Genomic DNA, 17,066 nt, shown 5'->3' with positions numbered 1-17,066 from the left:
AATAGAGGATGGTCAGTTGCTGCTGTATTTTCAGGAGTATCTCCTTAGGTAATGTTTCTGTGGCTACTGCTTGTTCAGAAGTTTTCAGTTTAAAGGAATTTTAATCCCTTCATTCATATGGTAGTGCTCTTTTTCCTTACCATCTCTTTTCTCCAAACTGAGCTCCCTGAAACTCCAGAGGCCCATGAAAGTATTTTAGAGTTCCTCCACAATAGTGTATTTTTGCTGTATTGAAAAGATTGAAATTTCCTGAAGATCTCATTTATCACACTGATTTGATTATAATTTCACTGGAAAAGATTCTATTCCTAATATGTATTTTTTAATTAAAACTCACTATACTAAGCTTCCAAACCCAAGGACATTCTGTAAAGAGTTAAATTTCTCAAAATAGAAACCCTTAATTTTTTTTTCGCAGGAGTTTGTTTATTCAACAAATATTTATAAAATGCTTGCTGTGGATGAGACAATGTCTTAGGCATAAGATTGACATCAATGAATAAACAGATGAATTGCCATCCCTTCATAGAACTTATATTTGATAAACTTTAAAAATAGAAATTTTTATAACAAAATATATGTAATTTTATGATTTTAGTCATTGAATCTTTACCAAAAAACTGAAAAAATAATGCCTTTATAGTTTTATGGATTTCGAGTCTGATATTTGTGAAATCTTTAGGTCACAGGGAAAATTGACTTAAACAATGAAAATTATTCTTAGCACATTTTCAATAACACTCCTCTAGTTTACACATTCTTCTATCATTAACTCATTAGTTCACACAATTAATGAATCATCTGAACAACAGTCCTTTAATAATTCTCAGGCTGATTTATTCATAAGGAAACTGAGACAGATTGATGCAAAGTGATTTGCCCAAGATTATCTAATGTGTCAATGTCAGAATGAAAGTCCAAATTCCTATGTCTTGGTTCTTTCTTCATTTCAATAACATTCACCCCCCCATAATCTCCAGGATTATTTGTAAATGTTCATCAACATGGTTCAATTTTATGAAGATCCTTAATTTTTAACCATTAAGATGAATTTTATTAGGTAGACAAAAATAAATTAGAGATTAATTAAGAAGAAGAGTTTCTGTTTGGAGTGGTCTCTTGAACTAATATACATGTCTTTCACTTTTGGAAATATGACTTTAAGTGAATATAAGATTATTTAAATTTACAGTGAAATCCTTTTAAAATTTGGAGTAGTACAGTTAACTTCTACATCAGACCTTGTTCTTAACTAAAAGCATTTGCCCATGTAGTTAATTGGAATAAAAATATAAAGGTAGAATTCGTGAATTACGTTTGTTAACTCTAGATAAATATACACAGACAAGAAGGTGGATAATTCAAGCTAATATCTGAACAATTACATGTTAAAAATTGAGATTTGGGGAACCTAAATTACCCAATAACTACCATAATCCTCCTTCCTTTGGTGTATATTGACTAGGCTGAAAGTTTTGAGCTAATGCAAAACGGCCTATGTTGACAATGGTGAGATAGGAAAGATTGGTTCATTTTAGAAAATCTAACTTTGTTACCATGACGTCGTTTTATAGACAGTATATAATATACATTGCGTATTTTATATTACATATATTTTATAAATGTTCTGTATTATGTATATATATGTATATGCACACACACGTAAGACGCATACAGACAAACCTCAGCAACTCGTTAGGAAATGAAATAAGTCACGCCTCAAGAAATCACCTATTTTTAAAATTATTATATTCAAATATATTACAGAGGAAGAACAAAAGACCTTTTTCCTCTACTCTTTTAGATTAGAGAAGTAACAAGACAAAGAAAAAGCTTTGAGCTTCTACCCGCAGCAAATTGTGAGAAGGCAAATATATGGAGAAACTAATGGTAGCTAAGGGCTAATTAGAGAGGTTTGTTTGTGGAGACCCTTTCTCGTGCGACTTTGCCTTCCTTGATAAGATTGTTACCCCTTCCTGCTCAGGAAATGGGGTTGGGGGATACCTTCACAAGAGGAATTTATGTTCTGCTTTCAGATAGATAGGAGGAGGGCAGAGAATTGTCCTGTATTGTTTTCTCAGTTGCTTTCAGCTCAAAATAATCCTTATGCCAGAGTGGTATATTTTGAGGTACCATACTCTGAACCCCTTAAATATTATACCTAGGAGTTTTTTCAAACTGAACACACTTATGTAACTAGAACCCAAATCAAGAAATAGAACATTACCAGCACTCCACACGCAATCACATGCCCCTGTACAGTCTCTGTCCCCCCAAAATAACCACTACCTTGACTCCTAAGACCCTGGAGTATTTTTACCTGTTTTTGTGCTTTATATAAAATAAAGCATACAATATGTGTTCTTTTATATTTGGCTTGACTCTTCATTGTTTGAGAATCACCTATTTGTAAAAGGAAAAATGGTCTTCATTTATTGTTACAAGAGTGGATTCCTGAAAATCTGATGGTTTTAAGTACTAATAGAAGGATTACTGGTAATGCAAAGAGCGCTGGGCTGAGATCTGAAGTTCTGGCATCTATTTCCATTCTATGACTAGGTAGGGATCTTTGGAAAGTCCCTTATCTCTCTAAGTTTGTTCCTTCATTTGCAAAATGGGGATAAATGTGTGTGTGGAGGGGGGAGGGGATGTTTCGTAGGCTGTTTTATGCTATGAAGATCTAATTAACTTATCTAAGGAATATTTCTTGAGCACCTATTGCCTTCTAGGCACTGTTCTAAATAATGGTATATAGCTATCAACAGAGTAGATAAAAGTTCATGCCCTCAGGAAGCTTGCATTTTAAGATAAAAAGGTATATAGAAGTGTATTGAAAACTAAAAAAATCAAATATATGTTGACATAATCTTTGTCATGATCATCATACAAACCAGTCACTAATGCCCAAATCATATGTGTTTACTTTTATAATGCATTATTTTATTTTACCCCAAGTCTCTGAGATTTATACAGTGGAAGAAGGTTTTAACACTAGGATAATTTATTTTCCTTGAAACAGTTCCATCAGGTGTTATTTTAGGAGGATTTTCTCAGAGACTTACTGATTAGCATGGGAAGGCATTAGAGATTTTCCATGAAAATTCCACCAAAATGCCAAACAACATGTAAATAGTCAAAGGTACTGGCGTTTTACCTTTTGACTAATTAAAAACCTTTATGTGAGAGATATCGTAAAAAATATTATTAGGAGGTTTCAATATATAATTGAATAAGAAAAAAGCTTTAAAGGCATGAATTACTTGCTAATACTTAAAATATTTTCCAGGTCTCTTTGATGTTATTTTCAACAAAGAAAATATATGCATTTTCCAAAGTCATAAAATTAGACATCTTTCTCTTGCTCTTGACAATGGCTCTGTCGCTGGAATGGTATGTAGTAATTTTTCTCTTTGCCATCTATCAATAGTACTGTATCCATATATAATATATTTTTGCATAATGTACTGTTATAAGATTATCAAGTTGTATTTTCCGTTGGCTTTTGCTTTCACTTTTTTGATTATTCTGTTTTGTCTCACTAATTTTTGAGATTCTGATGCATAAATAGTGCTAAATTTCAGCAATTAGAATTTAGACAAGAAAAAGTAGACAACTTGTCTGATAACATTCAAAATTTTAATGGACCTCCAAAAGGAGACAATTTGACTTTTCAAAAGCGCCTTCAGGGGCCATAATATTAGGGAAAAAACAATGATTTTACTTTATTATGCTTTATATTCCTTAATCTGGGTTTAAAAGGTAGCTTTTACTATATACAGCTGTTTTATTTTTAAATGCACACATTATTTATTTTGAAAAATAATTGCCACGCACTGTTCTAAGTGCTTAATATGTGTCATATTATTTAGTCTTTACATCTACCCTATGAGAGAATCTATTATTATCCCTATTTAGCAGAAGAGGAACATGAATGATAGAAGGATTGAGTTGTCCAAGGTCACATAACTAGTAAGTGTGAAAACAGGAGTTGAACAAAGGCAGTCTGACTCCAACTCTCATGCTATAGCTTCCTCATTTAGTGTTATATAATGTTATATAATGATTCTTAACTCATAGCATATTATTTAACTTAAGGGAAAATAATAATTAGTGAAATGAAAACACTTATTGTAATTTGTAGGACTGAAATTCAGGCTAAGTGATTAATTAGTCAAACTTCCTCCATGAAGTCTTTTTTCCTCTGCTCCAGACTTAGCAAGGTACCCTATGCTCTACTTCATAACACATTCTGCTCAGTACAGGTCCTGGTCATAGTAAGTGCTTAATAAATACGAATGTAGTGGGTATGGAATTTACTCAGTTAAATTAAGCGTTCAGGAAATGTCCGATTACTTTATTTTCTAAAATAAAATTAAATCTATCTCTAAGCCCCTGTCCCACTAGTTTGGTGAGACATTCTATCTTACTTATTATGAGACTCATCTTGTTATACACAAGATTTCACCTGGTGTAGAGTTTCAGAATATCTGGCGACAGCCCTCTTAGCTTCAGTCTACACTGTTCACTGCTGATGTACTCATCAAACATCAGTTGGCTTCTTGAAGGCCAATAGCTCTGTTGCTTACCTGCCATACGTAGACAAGGGAACTTTGTCGAGGTGGTAGCCTTAGTGTCATGGATCAAGCCATTCAAGGGACATCAATGAGTCCTCCCTATTTAGGTCTAAATGCCTCCCTGGAGCACTGAGGGGAGATGGGATAAGACCTCAAGCAGTACCCTGAACCAGAAATGTCTCCTTATAGCATAAGCTCCTTGATTTGTTTAGTCTTTTGAAAGTAAAACCTACTAATGCACATCTGTTCATTTCAGCTTTTGGTCCCAAATAGTCTTGAGTTAGGAAGACACAAATGAAGAAATGAAAAATAAGCTATAATAAAATACATATTAACATCTCATTAAATTATCCTGCCACTGGAGTTATTTTTATTTTACCCAATACCCTACCATGGATTCTGAGAAACTGAAAGAAGAAAGTCCTTGGAGCAAGACACTAGAAATCAGGCTGAGGAATCCAAACAATTGAATTACAAAAGCGAGATTGTATGGATAGTTCAAGGGTCCTATAGAGGGGCGTAGACCTGTACATACATATAATCTCAAAATATTTTTAATGTAAATATGTTCTATTGCTAATTCAGAGGGCTTTTCCCCCCTTTTTCTTTTAGGCTAGTGGTGGAGCCTCCACTAAGCTGCGGGTGCTTTATCAGCCCAACCGCTGTGCACTTCTTGAGTCAGCACTGGTTCCTGGTCACATGGTTATTTTTGATCATCATGGCAAAATAGCTGATGAATCATCAGCAGGCTATGCAAACCTTTCAAAAGAATTTGTGGTTTTTGTCAAGGTAAAATAGAGGAAAGTCGTTGAAGTTTATGTTGCTAAATACCCACTTTCTTTTGCTCTGTTGAGGAAAACTCTTGAATTGAGTCACCATGGAGTAATCAAATCTCTTCCCACTAGGTGGCATTGATACTATTGGTATTCTATTTACCCAGACTTTGAAAGGCAATAGGGATCATGGCTTCACCCGTCATGAAACTGATAGGAGTAACATCCTATATCCAATTGAATTTAGAGGTCAAACTATGGATGCAGGGATTCTTAATAAAAAGCTAGAGAATCTTACATTTGGGAACAAACAAATATACATATTTAACTTTTCTAACAATTAGAATATTTATACCCTTTGAGTGTTGTATATGTGTGATTATTTCACAATGCTTATGCTTCTTTCTTTATGGTTGTGAATTTGTCTTAAAAATAGTATCATATTAAAATAACAGCTATCATTTATGAGTTGCCTATTTTGTGCTGGACACTTTACTGAGAGCTTCACCACATACAACCTAAATTTAATCATCATAACAATACTGATAGATATTGTTATCTGTATTTTAAACATGAAGAAAAGATTTTCACAGAAGCTAAGAATCTTGACTAGTATAGTGTAGCTACTAAATGGTGGGTCATGAATCAAATCAAAGTCAATTTGTCTTCCAAACTTTTTATATAACACTTCATCACATTACTTTTCCCAAAACAAAATGATTTTTAGTGGTTGCATAATATTCAAACATAAAGGAAATACATACATTTGTTTATCACTGGACGTTTAATCTCTTCATTTTATCACCTTTATGTTACTGTGAAATACACTTTGACAAATGCCTTTGACCACATATTTTATTATTTTCTCTGCTTAGATAATTCAAAATTGAATTTAAATGTCAGAATATGAAACCTTTAAGATTCTGGGAACATACTGCTAAATTTCTTTCCAAAAAGGTACCAAGTTTTAATCTTGTGAAATTTAAGCCAATTATGAAGTTAGAGGGAACAGTTCATATCACCATCCTCACTTCTGACTCAAACTTCAGAGTTCAGGGGTCTTTGAGAACACTACTGAGGTTTGATAATTCACTAGAATGACTCAGAACTCACTGGTTGCTGTTACACTCATGGCCATGGTTTATTTACAGAGTAAGGATTCAGATTAAAATCAGCTAAGGGAATAGACACCTAGAGCAGTTGAGGTAAAGTACCAAACACTGAACTTCTAGTTGTCCTCTCCACATGGATTCAGGACAGCATTACTTTCTCAGCAGTGATATGTAACAATATGCACAGAGTATTGCCAACCAGGGAAGCTCACCTGAGCCTTGGTGCCTGAAGTCAATGAAAAGCATTAGTCATTAAGTTGGTTCTTAAAAAAACTTTGGTAATTTTCTAGAGGAATAAACATCTAATTTTAGCCTTTTTGTTTGCTTTTTTTGCTAGCGTGGATTACCTTTCCTTATGTTTAGTCACCATTTGTATTTGTCTTTTGTGACTTGTGTGTTTATGTCTTTTATCCATTTCTTTACAGTGTTAGTGTATTTCTAATTAACTTTCAAGAACTTTTTATATCTTCCACTTAAGCTATCAATTACATAGAATTTACTTAAATATACCCTAGTTGTATTCAACATCTCTTTTCATTCATTCATTCATTTATTCCTACATGCATACTTTTAACTAATATCCATATAGTGCATTTCATAATTCAGGTGCTCTTATAGCACACTATTTTTATTCTGCTTTATATTAGTATTAAAATTGTTTATAGTGATTGTGAATTTCTTAAGAGGAGTGTTTGTGCTTTATATCTTTTTAAAATCTCTGTAGCATGTGATGCTGACCCTTATAGTCTCAATAAATAATGACTGATGTAAATTATAATCAGTCAACCAGATAACCTCCTTTAGTTTTGTTTAGCTTTGCATAGCAATTAAATTATTTATTTCCTTCTTTTGCTCATTTTTAACCACCAGACTTTTGATAAGATCCTGATCAATGCAACTTCTGTAAGAGAATGGATCTTCCCCTACAAAACATGAGCTTGTTATTTATTGCCTTTCTGTTCTGTTTATTGCTCTGAAGGGTATGTTCCTCAACAGTGCTGTGATTCTACTTGCTACGAGTCTATGCCAGGCCCTGTGTATCCAGCCCGATGGAAGCTGCACTGGAGTGGGGAACCAGTCTGAAAAATCCTACTGGAAAGTACATAAAATCAGCTCTGGGATTTGCATGTTTGAAAGTGTGAAAAATGCACAGATGTATCTGAGGATTAAGGATGGCCAGTGTGATGGAACAGTAAGCATCTGCTCGTATTTTTCTCAGCAAACGTTTAAGACATTTGCCAATAATAGATAGGAAAATGGCACTTTCTGAGTATTTCGTTTTTTACTTTTAATCTATGAACGTTCCGGGATTCGGATATTATATATGGTAGTCCCCCTTGACTGGTGTTTTTAATAAGTGGGGAGGGCAGCTGCATGCTTTGTATGATTAGAGAGGGATCCTCATCCTTTAGACACAGCTTCTGAACTATAATGTGCATACAAATCACCCGGGACTTGTATTAGAAAGCAGATTCTAATTTATAGAGACTGCAGTGGGACCTGTGTGTCTGCTCCCAGCTGTTGTTGATGATGTTGGTCCACAAACCACACTTTGAGAACCAAGGCTCTAGAAAGTTCCAACTCAGCAATATTTCCTTACTGCTTCTTTTGGTGCCTGAATTTCCACCAGTTGAAACCCTGTACTTTAAGCAAGTAATTTTAAATTCTAAATATTAGGGGTTCTTCTTTAACACCTTAAGACTTAGGAGGAGATGTGGAAGGTAACTAACATAGCATCTTTTATATATTCGTAGTTTTCTTAGGAGTTGAGAGGCGTATAAGATCATACATTTAACTTGTCTATTACTGCGCTGTCCATCTGTTCTAACTGAAGCAGTTTAGTTTAAACTATATCTTTTGGATAAACTCCAAGGTGCTCCCTCTCCCTTTCTTCTTACCAGTATGGCATCTTGCTATTGGGAGCATTTGCATGAGCTTCTCTGGGAGGGGAGAGCAAAGGTTTAGACCATTCATGGTCTCTGCGTCCCTTTCTTTGCTGTGGATCGGTGAGTGTGCCTGGTGAGCTGCACTGATGTTCACAATGCAAAGGGGAAAAGCACACACACACACACATTTAATTAGCATCCTTGATTGACTCACAAGAGCACTGTAAAGTGGGCCGTATTCCATTTCACAGAAGAGGACGCCATGCTTAAGAGACAGAGTGTCATGCTTATGGCCTTTAAACTGGTAAGTGGACTAGTTGATGTTGAAATCAGGGAGCATTATTAGTATGGCAAGACTAGTTGAAAGTATGATTTCATCTAATGCTCAGTCATCCTATGGGGGAACATCAGGAAGGAATTTTTCCTTCATTTCACCAACATCCACAAAGTATACAAACCTTTCTTTTCTGGAGTTCATAGGAGTGTTCAGAATTGTGAGGTAGATACTGTGTTACTACACGGCACATGTTTTGGGGTATGTGTGTTTCGAAGTTGTTAGGGAGAATTTTATGGGAGCACAGATAACTGTCACTCCTAAGTGGGAATGGGCCAACACTGGAAATTTGTGTCTTCCCTCCATTTAGCTGGCTCATACACAAGTTGGATAGTGATTTTCATGGTTCTTCCATTTTTCCCTTTCCTGTCTCTGTAGACCTTCTCTGTCTCTTCCATTTCTTTCTCAGTGTGCTGTTTATCTTGTCCTTCCAAGTCAGTAAATTTCCTCTGAAGTGTATACCAGACACTTGACTCTTTCTGCCCTACTCTGAATACTCATGCTTTTTTTCCTCTCCTTTTCCTGTTTGTGCTATGGGTGACTCTATCTGATTAGGCTGAAGGAATGGAAAAGGTCCTTGGTGTTCAATCAAGATAATTTGGTGAACACAGGAAGATGAGTGGAAACTTACGGATTAATACATAGAGGTGTTCTCCTGCCACAAAGGAGCTATTGGCATGCTCACTCTTCAGATGAAGCAGCTGAATGTGAGCCTGCTTAAGTAAGTTGTCCAGAGCTCCCCAGGCAGTGTCAGAGCTGAGAGTCTGTCCAGGTCAGTCTGTCTCCTAAGCCCCTGTGCTGGAGGATTCATTATAACAGGATAGAAACACTGGGTTGACACCCATGAGGGCACCCTCATGAGGAGACCAGGGTCAGGATACGTAGAAGGGAAGTGATTTCAAACACGAAAGCAAAGTTTTCTTCTTAGAACTAGTCTTGTTGACAGCTTCTCAGGTGAATGATGGGGTGTGAAACTGTGTCCTCTCAACCTGTCCTGTGCTTTGCATGAACGCTAGGGATCCCCCTTTCTTTCCCCTGCCTGATGGACTTCTCAGGATGAAAAGCTAGGTTCCAGATTTTCTGTGTACTTTGGAACTGAAGTGGGCAATTATATTGGAGTTTCAAATCCAAGTATCACTTCTTCTTAAAGATATTTAATAACTTGAAGAAAGCAGAGGCATTTGTTCTGTTTGCCTTTGGACAGAGATAGCCAAAATGGAGAACCCAGGGAGATCTGTCAATAGAGGTGAAGGAGCATAAATGGTTTGATTACATGGAATTTTATATTTAAAACATTAATAAGGAATTCATACCATTTCAGAGTATAATGCAGAGATTCTCTAGGCCTTTTGGAAATGAGCATTCCATATCTTGATTTCATATAATTTATCCAGAGGGTTAAGGTCATTCTCCTGAGGTCTTGTAAGGTAACACATATGTGTGAAGCAGGAGCTGAATGGAAAAGAGACTGGTAAGGGGAAGGGGAGGTTGTCTAAAAGGGCAAACCAGAAATAGGCCCACATAAGTCAAAATCTTGCATTTGTCGACAAAAATAATCCATAACCAATCTATAAATAAAAATTGGGGTGAGTTTATTATGAGCCAACTGTGAGAACCATATAGCCTGGGGCCTTCCTTCCCCAGGGAAGGAAAGGCACCAAAGAAGTGGGGGAGTACAGAGTGGTTATATACTGTCAAAGAGCATGCATCACGTATGATGGAAATGTCCCTTTTACAATAGTCACAAGATTGCTCTGTCACCACAGTGATTGATGGACACAGCAGGAAGCAGGTCTACTGTCTTAGTGGACACAGCAGGAAGCAGGTCTGTTGTCTCCAGATGGGTGGTCACAGGGTAGGTGCAGTAATCAGTTGCTAGGCTAGGGAGAGATGCTTATCCTTAAGGAAATGTCAATGTAGGGGAAGTTGCATCTTTATCTTAAGGCCATTTGTTCTTGCCTTTGGGACATAGCAAATGCTTAAAGCAGATATACAATGTATGCTCAACAGCCATATCAGGCCCTTTTGGAAAAACAAGGTCAGGCTGAATTAGATTTATACCAAATGGCTTCCTCATATACTCCAATATATCCTATTGCTTGTCATTTGTTTGTCGCATTTAACAACCAGTTCGATACACTGCAACTTCCACAAGTCAAAATCTTGCATTTAACAACCCGTTCATAAACTGCAGCTCCTACAAGTGTAACTTTGGGGAAGAGCAAGGAGTAAAGGAGCCTTAGGCTCCAAGATGGGGATGAGGCATTGGCTGGCCACATTATCAGTATCCAGTTTTTCCTACTGAGATCCAGTACCTACCCCGCAACCCGAACAGTGGGCTGTGACTTCCAGAGGCTCTTCTATGCTGGAGCAGCCAGAGCACCAGGGAGGAACTAGCTGGCTCAGACTGCAGCTATTTACGTTCTAAAATGGATGTATTTCAATGTTTAAGAAATGGATATTGCTTTACTAATGCCTCCCAGTTCAATATCGACCCCCTACCACACACACACACACACACAAAGGGTAAGGTGTGTGTAATCTTTGAGGCTGCAAAGGAAATCTTACTATTTTTTTTTTAAATGTCAATAAAAATCTTCAGCTTGAGGTAAGGTTTTGGAGGTCTTCCTGGCCTATGACATACCTATTCGTGAGTTACTTTTGTCCATCTGCCTCCTAAAAATTGAGGGCTCAAACATTCTGTAGAGGTCTCTAGCTTCCTGGTGTTTCTGTTAAAAATTCCAAACCTGTTCTTGGAAAAATTATTGCATTGAAAAATTATTGCTAAAAGATTTGAAATTTTGCTAACCTGTTCTGATGTATAGCTACAACTTTCTAATTTTGTTTACCTACTTGTCTCTTTACTCCATGCTTTATAAGCCCTCTCTCCCTTTCTTTTTTTCAGGTATGAGGGCGTTCTTGAGGATTTCTTGTAGTGGGGGTTCTTGTGACTACGAACTCCCTGAGCTTTTGTTTATCTGGGAAAGTTTTTATTTCTCCATCATATTTGAAGGATATTTTCACTGGATAGAGTATTTTTGTCTGAAAATTTTTGTCCTTCAAAGATTTGAATATGTCATTCCAGTCTCTCCTAGCCTTTAAGATTTCTGCAGAGAAATCCACTGCAAGCCTGATAGGTGTTCTTTTGTAGGTTATTTTCTTCTGCCTTGCTGCCCCCCTTAGTATTCTTTCTTTGTCATTCACTTTTTCCAGTTTCACTACTATGTACTTTGCAGTAGGTCTTTTTACATTGACATATTTAGGAGATTTGGTAGCCTCTTTCACATGGATTTACATCTCCTTCCCTACGTTTGGGAAGGCCTGTGCTATAATTTCTTTGAAAAAACTTTCTGCTGCATTCTCCTTCTCTTCTTCCACTGGAATACCTATAATTCCTATGTTGCATTTCCTAATTGAGTCAGATATTTCTTGGAGACTTTCTTCATTTCTTTTTAGTCTTAGTTCTCTCTCCTCCGCTGTCTGGAGCATTTCAATATGTCTATCCTTGATTATGCTGATTTGCTCCTCTATGATGCCTGCTGGAGCCTCAGGGAATCCATATTTTGTTTTACCTCATTGATTGTATCTTTCGTCTCCAATACTTCTGATTGATTCTTCTTTATAGTTTCAATCTCTTTTGTGAAATAGCTTCTGAACTCGAATTGTTTCTCTACCTTCTGTTTTAGTTCACTGAGTTTTTTGATGATGGCTATTTTGAATTCTCTGTCATTTAGATTACATATTTCTGTGTCTTCAGGACTGCTTTCTGGGTACATGTAATTTTCTCACTGGTCTGGAGATTTAATATAATTTTTGATACTGCTAGAAGGCGTGACTCTGTTCTTTCTCATCCTGGTGTTATTTGGTTGTAGTTACCACCTGTCACCACTGGGTGGGGGTCAAGAGCCCCATGTTCTCAGCACTCTGCATTCCACCAGGATCCCAGGCACTGGAACCGGTGCTGGGTGGGTGGGGGAAGGGGTGCTTTCTTCTGTGTGCTCTCATGGGCTTACTTGCTCTGCTTTCACTATCAGCTCTCCTGGGGTATTGGCTTGATGAGGTCACCCCCCACCCCCAATAGCTTTCACCCTGGTAGGGGGCTTCTCCCTAGGCTATGAAGGACCCCAGGGATATTTGATATTCCCATGATCCAGCGTCCCCTACCGCCTCACTTCCCTCTTGGAGGAGACTTCGCTCAGTCCTGGATCACAGTCTTTTGGTGAGGGTGTGAGGTTTTCTCTTACCTTGTTCCACCTCCTCCAAGGGGACTCCAGCCTCTCCACCCTCTGACATATGGCTGTGTGGGTCTCTCAGATGTCTTCTGTGTTGTGTGGATGTCCTTTCTTGGAGTATGAATGTCTTTTTTGTTGTATTGTGGAGGGGAGAGATCACTGGGCGAACTCTCTCCACCATGATGCTGATGTTGCTTTCCTAAAAGATTTGAAATTTTAAAGAGCCTTTCCATGAAGCCAGAGGCTCCTGAATACTCTGTAAATCATAGGAAAATGTGCCTCTATTGTGGTCAAAGATGAATTTCCTGATATTGTAACAAGATCAGCAAGGAAAGCAAGGAGAGGGGATAGACTAATATTTTGAGGGTCTGTTGTATGGCAAAGGCTGAGCTAGCTCTCTTACATTTGTAATGACATCCTTTAACACCTAAGCTAATACAACAAAATAAATAATTAGGCAGGAAAGCAATAGTAGCATGGCTTTACCTAAAACTGACCCATGTAAATGACATAATGACTCCTTTTGCATAGTTATTTAAAGATTGGCCAGAATTAATGGATTTCTATTCTAAATTTAATGCTTCTATCTATGAGGCATAGTCCAGATCAGTCCTATCCTAGCTTTTCATTGGGATTGGCCTATTGGCTATGGCCTCCCACACATGCTTTCACGGGACATCAGGGTCAGTGTGGGCTCCTCCTGTGGGTCCCGTGTAGTTACTTGTTTTGTGCATAGAAGACCTGTGTAATTAACTGAGAGCTGGAGGACTCTGAGGCTGCTCCTGGTGGCATTTACCATTTAAACAACATTGATGTTTAACCTTTGCTTTGGTACTTTTGTAGAAAAGAGCTTTCTCAGAACTCTCATCATTTGTATTTTACTTCTGCTACTTCTATTGTAGTGTTTTCTTTATATTATACATTGTTTAGGTGACTCATTGATATGGTTGTCTGACTAAAATTCTCCATCTAAAATTTTGCTCTTAGGTCTTTTTTAGTCAAAATGCATATGCTTTTTTGTTCTTAAGAAATGGTATTGCCATAACAATCAGGCATATTATTTTTCAGTTTCATTGTATCTGACCAGAAATCACTAGGCTGGAATGACATTACTCTTGAAAACAGAATGGTAATGATCATCTTAATTACTCTCATTTACATATGTTTAGAGGCTATGCTGAGGCATGCTTACAATCCCAAAGGGATTTAAGATGCATTCAAAGGTAAAGTATAATGTGTGCTCATATGACTATACCTTAAAAACGTAACAGTGCCTCAGTCCTGGTAGCTACTCGACAAATGCTTATTCTATAAATTGAATTGAATAAAAGCATTAATGTTTCCAGTATGTCTGCCATTGTATATTTGAAAACATTTCTTATAGGTAAACATACTTAGGTTTATTTAAGTCAAGGAATGCTGATCCTGTAACAAATGTTTCTATTTCCATTACTATAAAATTGTTATACTGTAGGAGTAAATCACTTGAATAGATTTCGAAGTAGTAGAGATTCAACTTGGCAACGAATAGAATGCTGTTCACTAGAGACAAGTGTAAGGTTGTTAATGTAAAGAAGAAAAACAAGCCCCAAAACAACATGAGTGGAACTCATCACTAAGCATGAATGCAAAGGAAAAGAAGATGTAGGCATTATAGGAAAAACAAACTAAAGAGTGGTAAATGTACCAAAGACACATAACACAGACACACCTCACACTAGAAGGATCCTTGTTTATGGGCAAGAGTTTAATATGTAGAAACTAGCAAAAATTCTCTCATCTAATTTTGCCTTTTCACTCAAAATATATTTCCATACCTGTAAATCACTAAAAAGTTAAAGATAATTCATATTTTTAAGAAGATGTATATGAAGCATGTAGATGGGCTATGTATACACAATGCTAGATTAGAGGGTTGAAAAGTATACAATTCAGTGGAAGTTTTATGTAAATGCTTAGTTTTATATAAATAATGATAAATCATGTTTTTAATGAACCTGTGCCTCTGAACTGTGAACTTCACAAGTGCTGCTTAGTTCCAGGATGGCTAGAGTGGGCTGCAGTTGGATATTTCCCTTCCCCTAAGTCAGGTAAGCCCTGATAAAGCCCCAAAATTAGGCCCTGATTAACTAGTTTTTCCTGTGAGAAGTCTTTGTTAAGAAGAACAGAGTGCTCTGGTGTATTTCAAAATCATTCATTTTCCCCTCTGCCTGCCAGAAGCATGAGGGGATTCGTCTCTGATATTTACTTTGGGAACCTGGTTGAGCTCCTGGAGGTAAAAGTATGAGGGTCCCCCTATGACTGGACCCATGGAATTTTAACCCTCAAACTTGTCTACAGTGAGCCTCCAGCAATTCTTCAATTATACTTCAAGTTTCATACCTGGGCACTGGTTCCCTCATTGGTTTCTGCTTATGACTCTCTGTGCTGGTGAGCTGTAACTCCCTGCATTTCCCTGTCTGTGTCTCCAGCTCTGGAGCAGTGGTTTGCCCTGTGTCCTCCCTTCTCTTGTGGATCCAAAAACGGTTGTTGATTTTTCGGTGTGTTTAGCTTTTTACTTGTTAAGATGAAGCGGTGACTTCCAAGCTCCTTACATGCAGAACTGGAAACTGGAAGTCTAAATCATGTTTTACTTAATCAAAAAATGTTAATAAAATTCTGAGATAAATTTTTTTTGTTTGAATTTTCTAGAAAATCATCTAGCATTTCACTGTTACCGTAGACCATAGTGTATGGATTAATTTTGATCTTTGCCACATGAAAGAGGCTTAAGGAATATACAAAGGGGCTTGAGGATAGAAATGAAGATTTTCACCCCCTCAGGAGCAAAGAGGCTTGAAGAGAGGAATAAATCACTGAGTGATTCATCCTGAAAAAGAGAAGGCTGATGAGTGGCATTAATAATACTCCAGCATAGAACGTATGTCACTAGGATTTGAGCACCATGGTGGAGAGATTTTTTGGTTTGTTTGTTAAAATATCCCAGACTCTTCAACAAGGCCTGACATTTGGTAGGTGCTCAACAAATATTGAATGAATGAGAAGATAAAATATTACTTGGTGATGGTGACTAGGAGGTGTCCTTCTGCAAAGAAGCCAGATAGAGGGAAATGGGCATTAGATGTTGTTTTAGCTTATACTGGTGTGAGCATGCATCAGATATTCCAACATGGCTTTGTCCAGTTGGTATTTGTTGTTAACGTGTAGGAGGACACACAAAGTATATGACCCTTTTGCATCCAAACCCCACTATTTTATTTTCCATTTCCATTTCATTCATCAGTTTATATTTTGATTAAGGGTTAAGCAGAGATATTTTTTTAATGAAAGAAGGAAAGAGGAAATAAAGGAAACTCTAAAGGTTTATTGTTTTATTGTTTTTTTTAAGATTGGCACCTGAGCTAACATCTATTGCCAATCTTTTTTTTTTCTTCCCAAAGTGCCCCAGTACATAGTTGTATATTCTAGCTGTAGGTCCTCCTCGTTGTGCTACGCAGGGCACCGCCTCAGCTTGGCCTGATAGGTGGGGCCATGTCCACGCCCAGGACTTGAACCAGTGAAACCCTGGGCCGCTGAAGTGGAGCATGCGAACCTAACCACTTGGCCATGGGGCTGACCACAAGGTTTATTGTTTAAACATTTAGTTATATTAAATTTTATTTTCATTATTTTCACTAATGGAAGGTTAAAAACTGGTGGCTAGTTCACGCACTCAGCTTCAGTGGCCTGGGGTTCACACGTTCGGATCCTGGGTGCAGACCTAGCCCTGCTTGTCAGGCCATGCTGAGGTGGCATCCCACATAAAGTAGAGGTAGAGTGGCACAGATGTTAGCTCAGAGCCAATCTTCCTCACACACACACACACACACACAGAAAAACTGATAGCATTCCTCAGGTGCTTACAGTCTATTGGAGGAAAAAAATATGCACACATCAGTGATCTAGAGAACAATAGCCAATTGTTAATCCAATTCAAGTTATGACTTAATGCTTATGTGAGGGCTTGGGAAAGACAGATTGATTTGAGCAGGTGAGTCAGGAGAAGTTTCTTTCATAGGGGAAGGAAAATGTGTTTTTCTTCCATCCTTCTGAATTCTCAACTGAGGCCCCTATAACAAAGGACAGATTAACAAGAGAAAAGCATACAAATTTGTT

The 17,066-nt window shown here is 37.3% G+C and overlaps 1 protein-coding gene across 16 annotated transcripts in view; it reads left to right on the top strand.

Annotated features, from left to right (window-relative positions):
* Window positions 1–17,066, top strand: part of RP1 (RP1 axonemal microtubule associated) — a 439,962-nt gene that overhangs the window by 261,697 nt on the left and 161,199 nt on the right. For all 16 annotated transcript variants that reach the window (XM_070222217.1, XM_070222225.1, XM_070222220.1 and 13 more), the window contains 3 exons: window positions 3,287–3,390; window positions 5,187–5,363; window positions 7,439–7,651. In XM_070222217.1, coding sequence (XP_070078318.1) covers window positions 3,287–3,390; window positions 5,187–5,363; window positions 7,439–7,651 — 494 coding nt within the window. The remainder of the gene's footprint in view (window positions 1–3,286; window positions 3,391–5,186; window positions 5,364–7,438; window positions 7,652–17,066) is intronic.

The sequence above is a fragment of the Equus caballus genome, chromosome 9 (assembly GCF_041296265.1).
Source record: "Equus caballus isolate H_3958 breed thoroughbred chromosome 9, TB-T2T, whole genome shotgun sequence".
In the NCBI taxonomy this organism is placed as follows: domain Eukaryota; kingdom Metazoa; phylum Chordata; class Mammalia; order Perissodactyla; family Equidae; genus Equus; species Equus caballus.
Note: the sequence above shows the minus strand (reverse complement) of the source record. Positions and strands in the feature narration are given on the sequence as shown.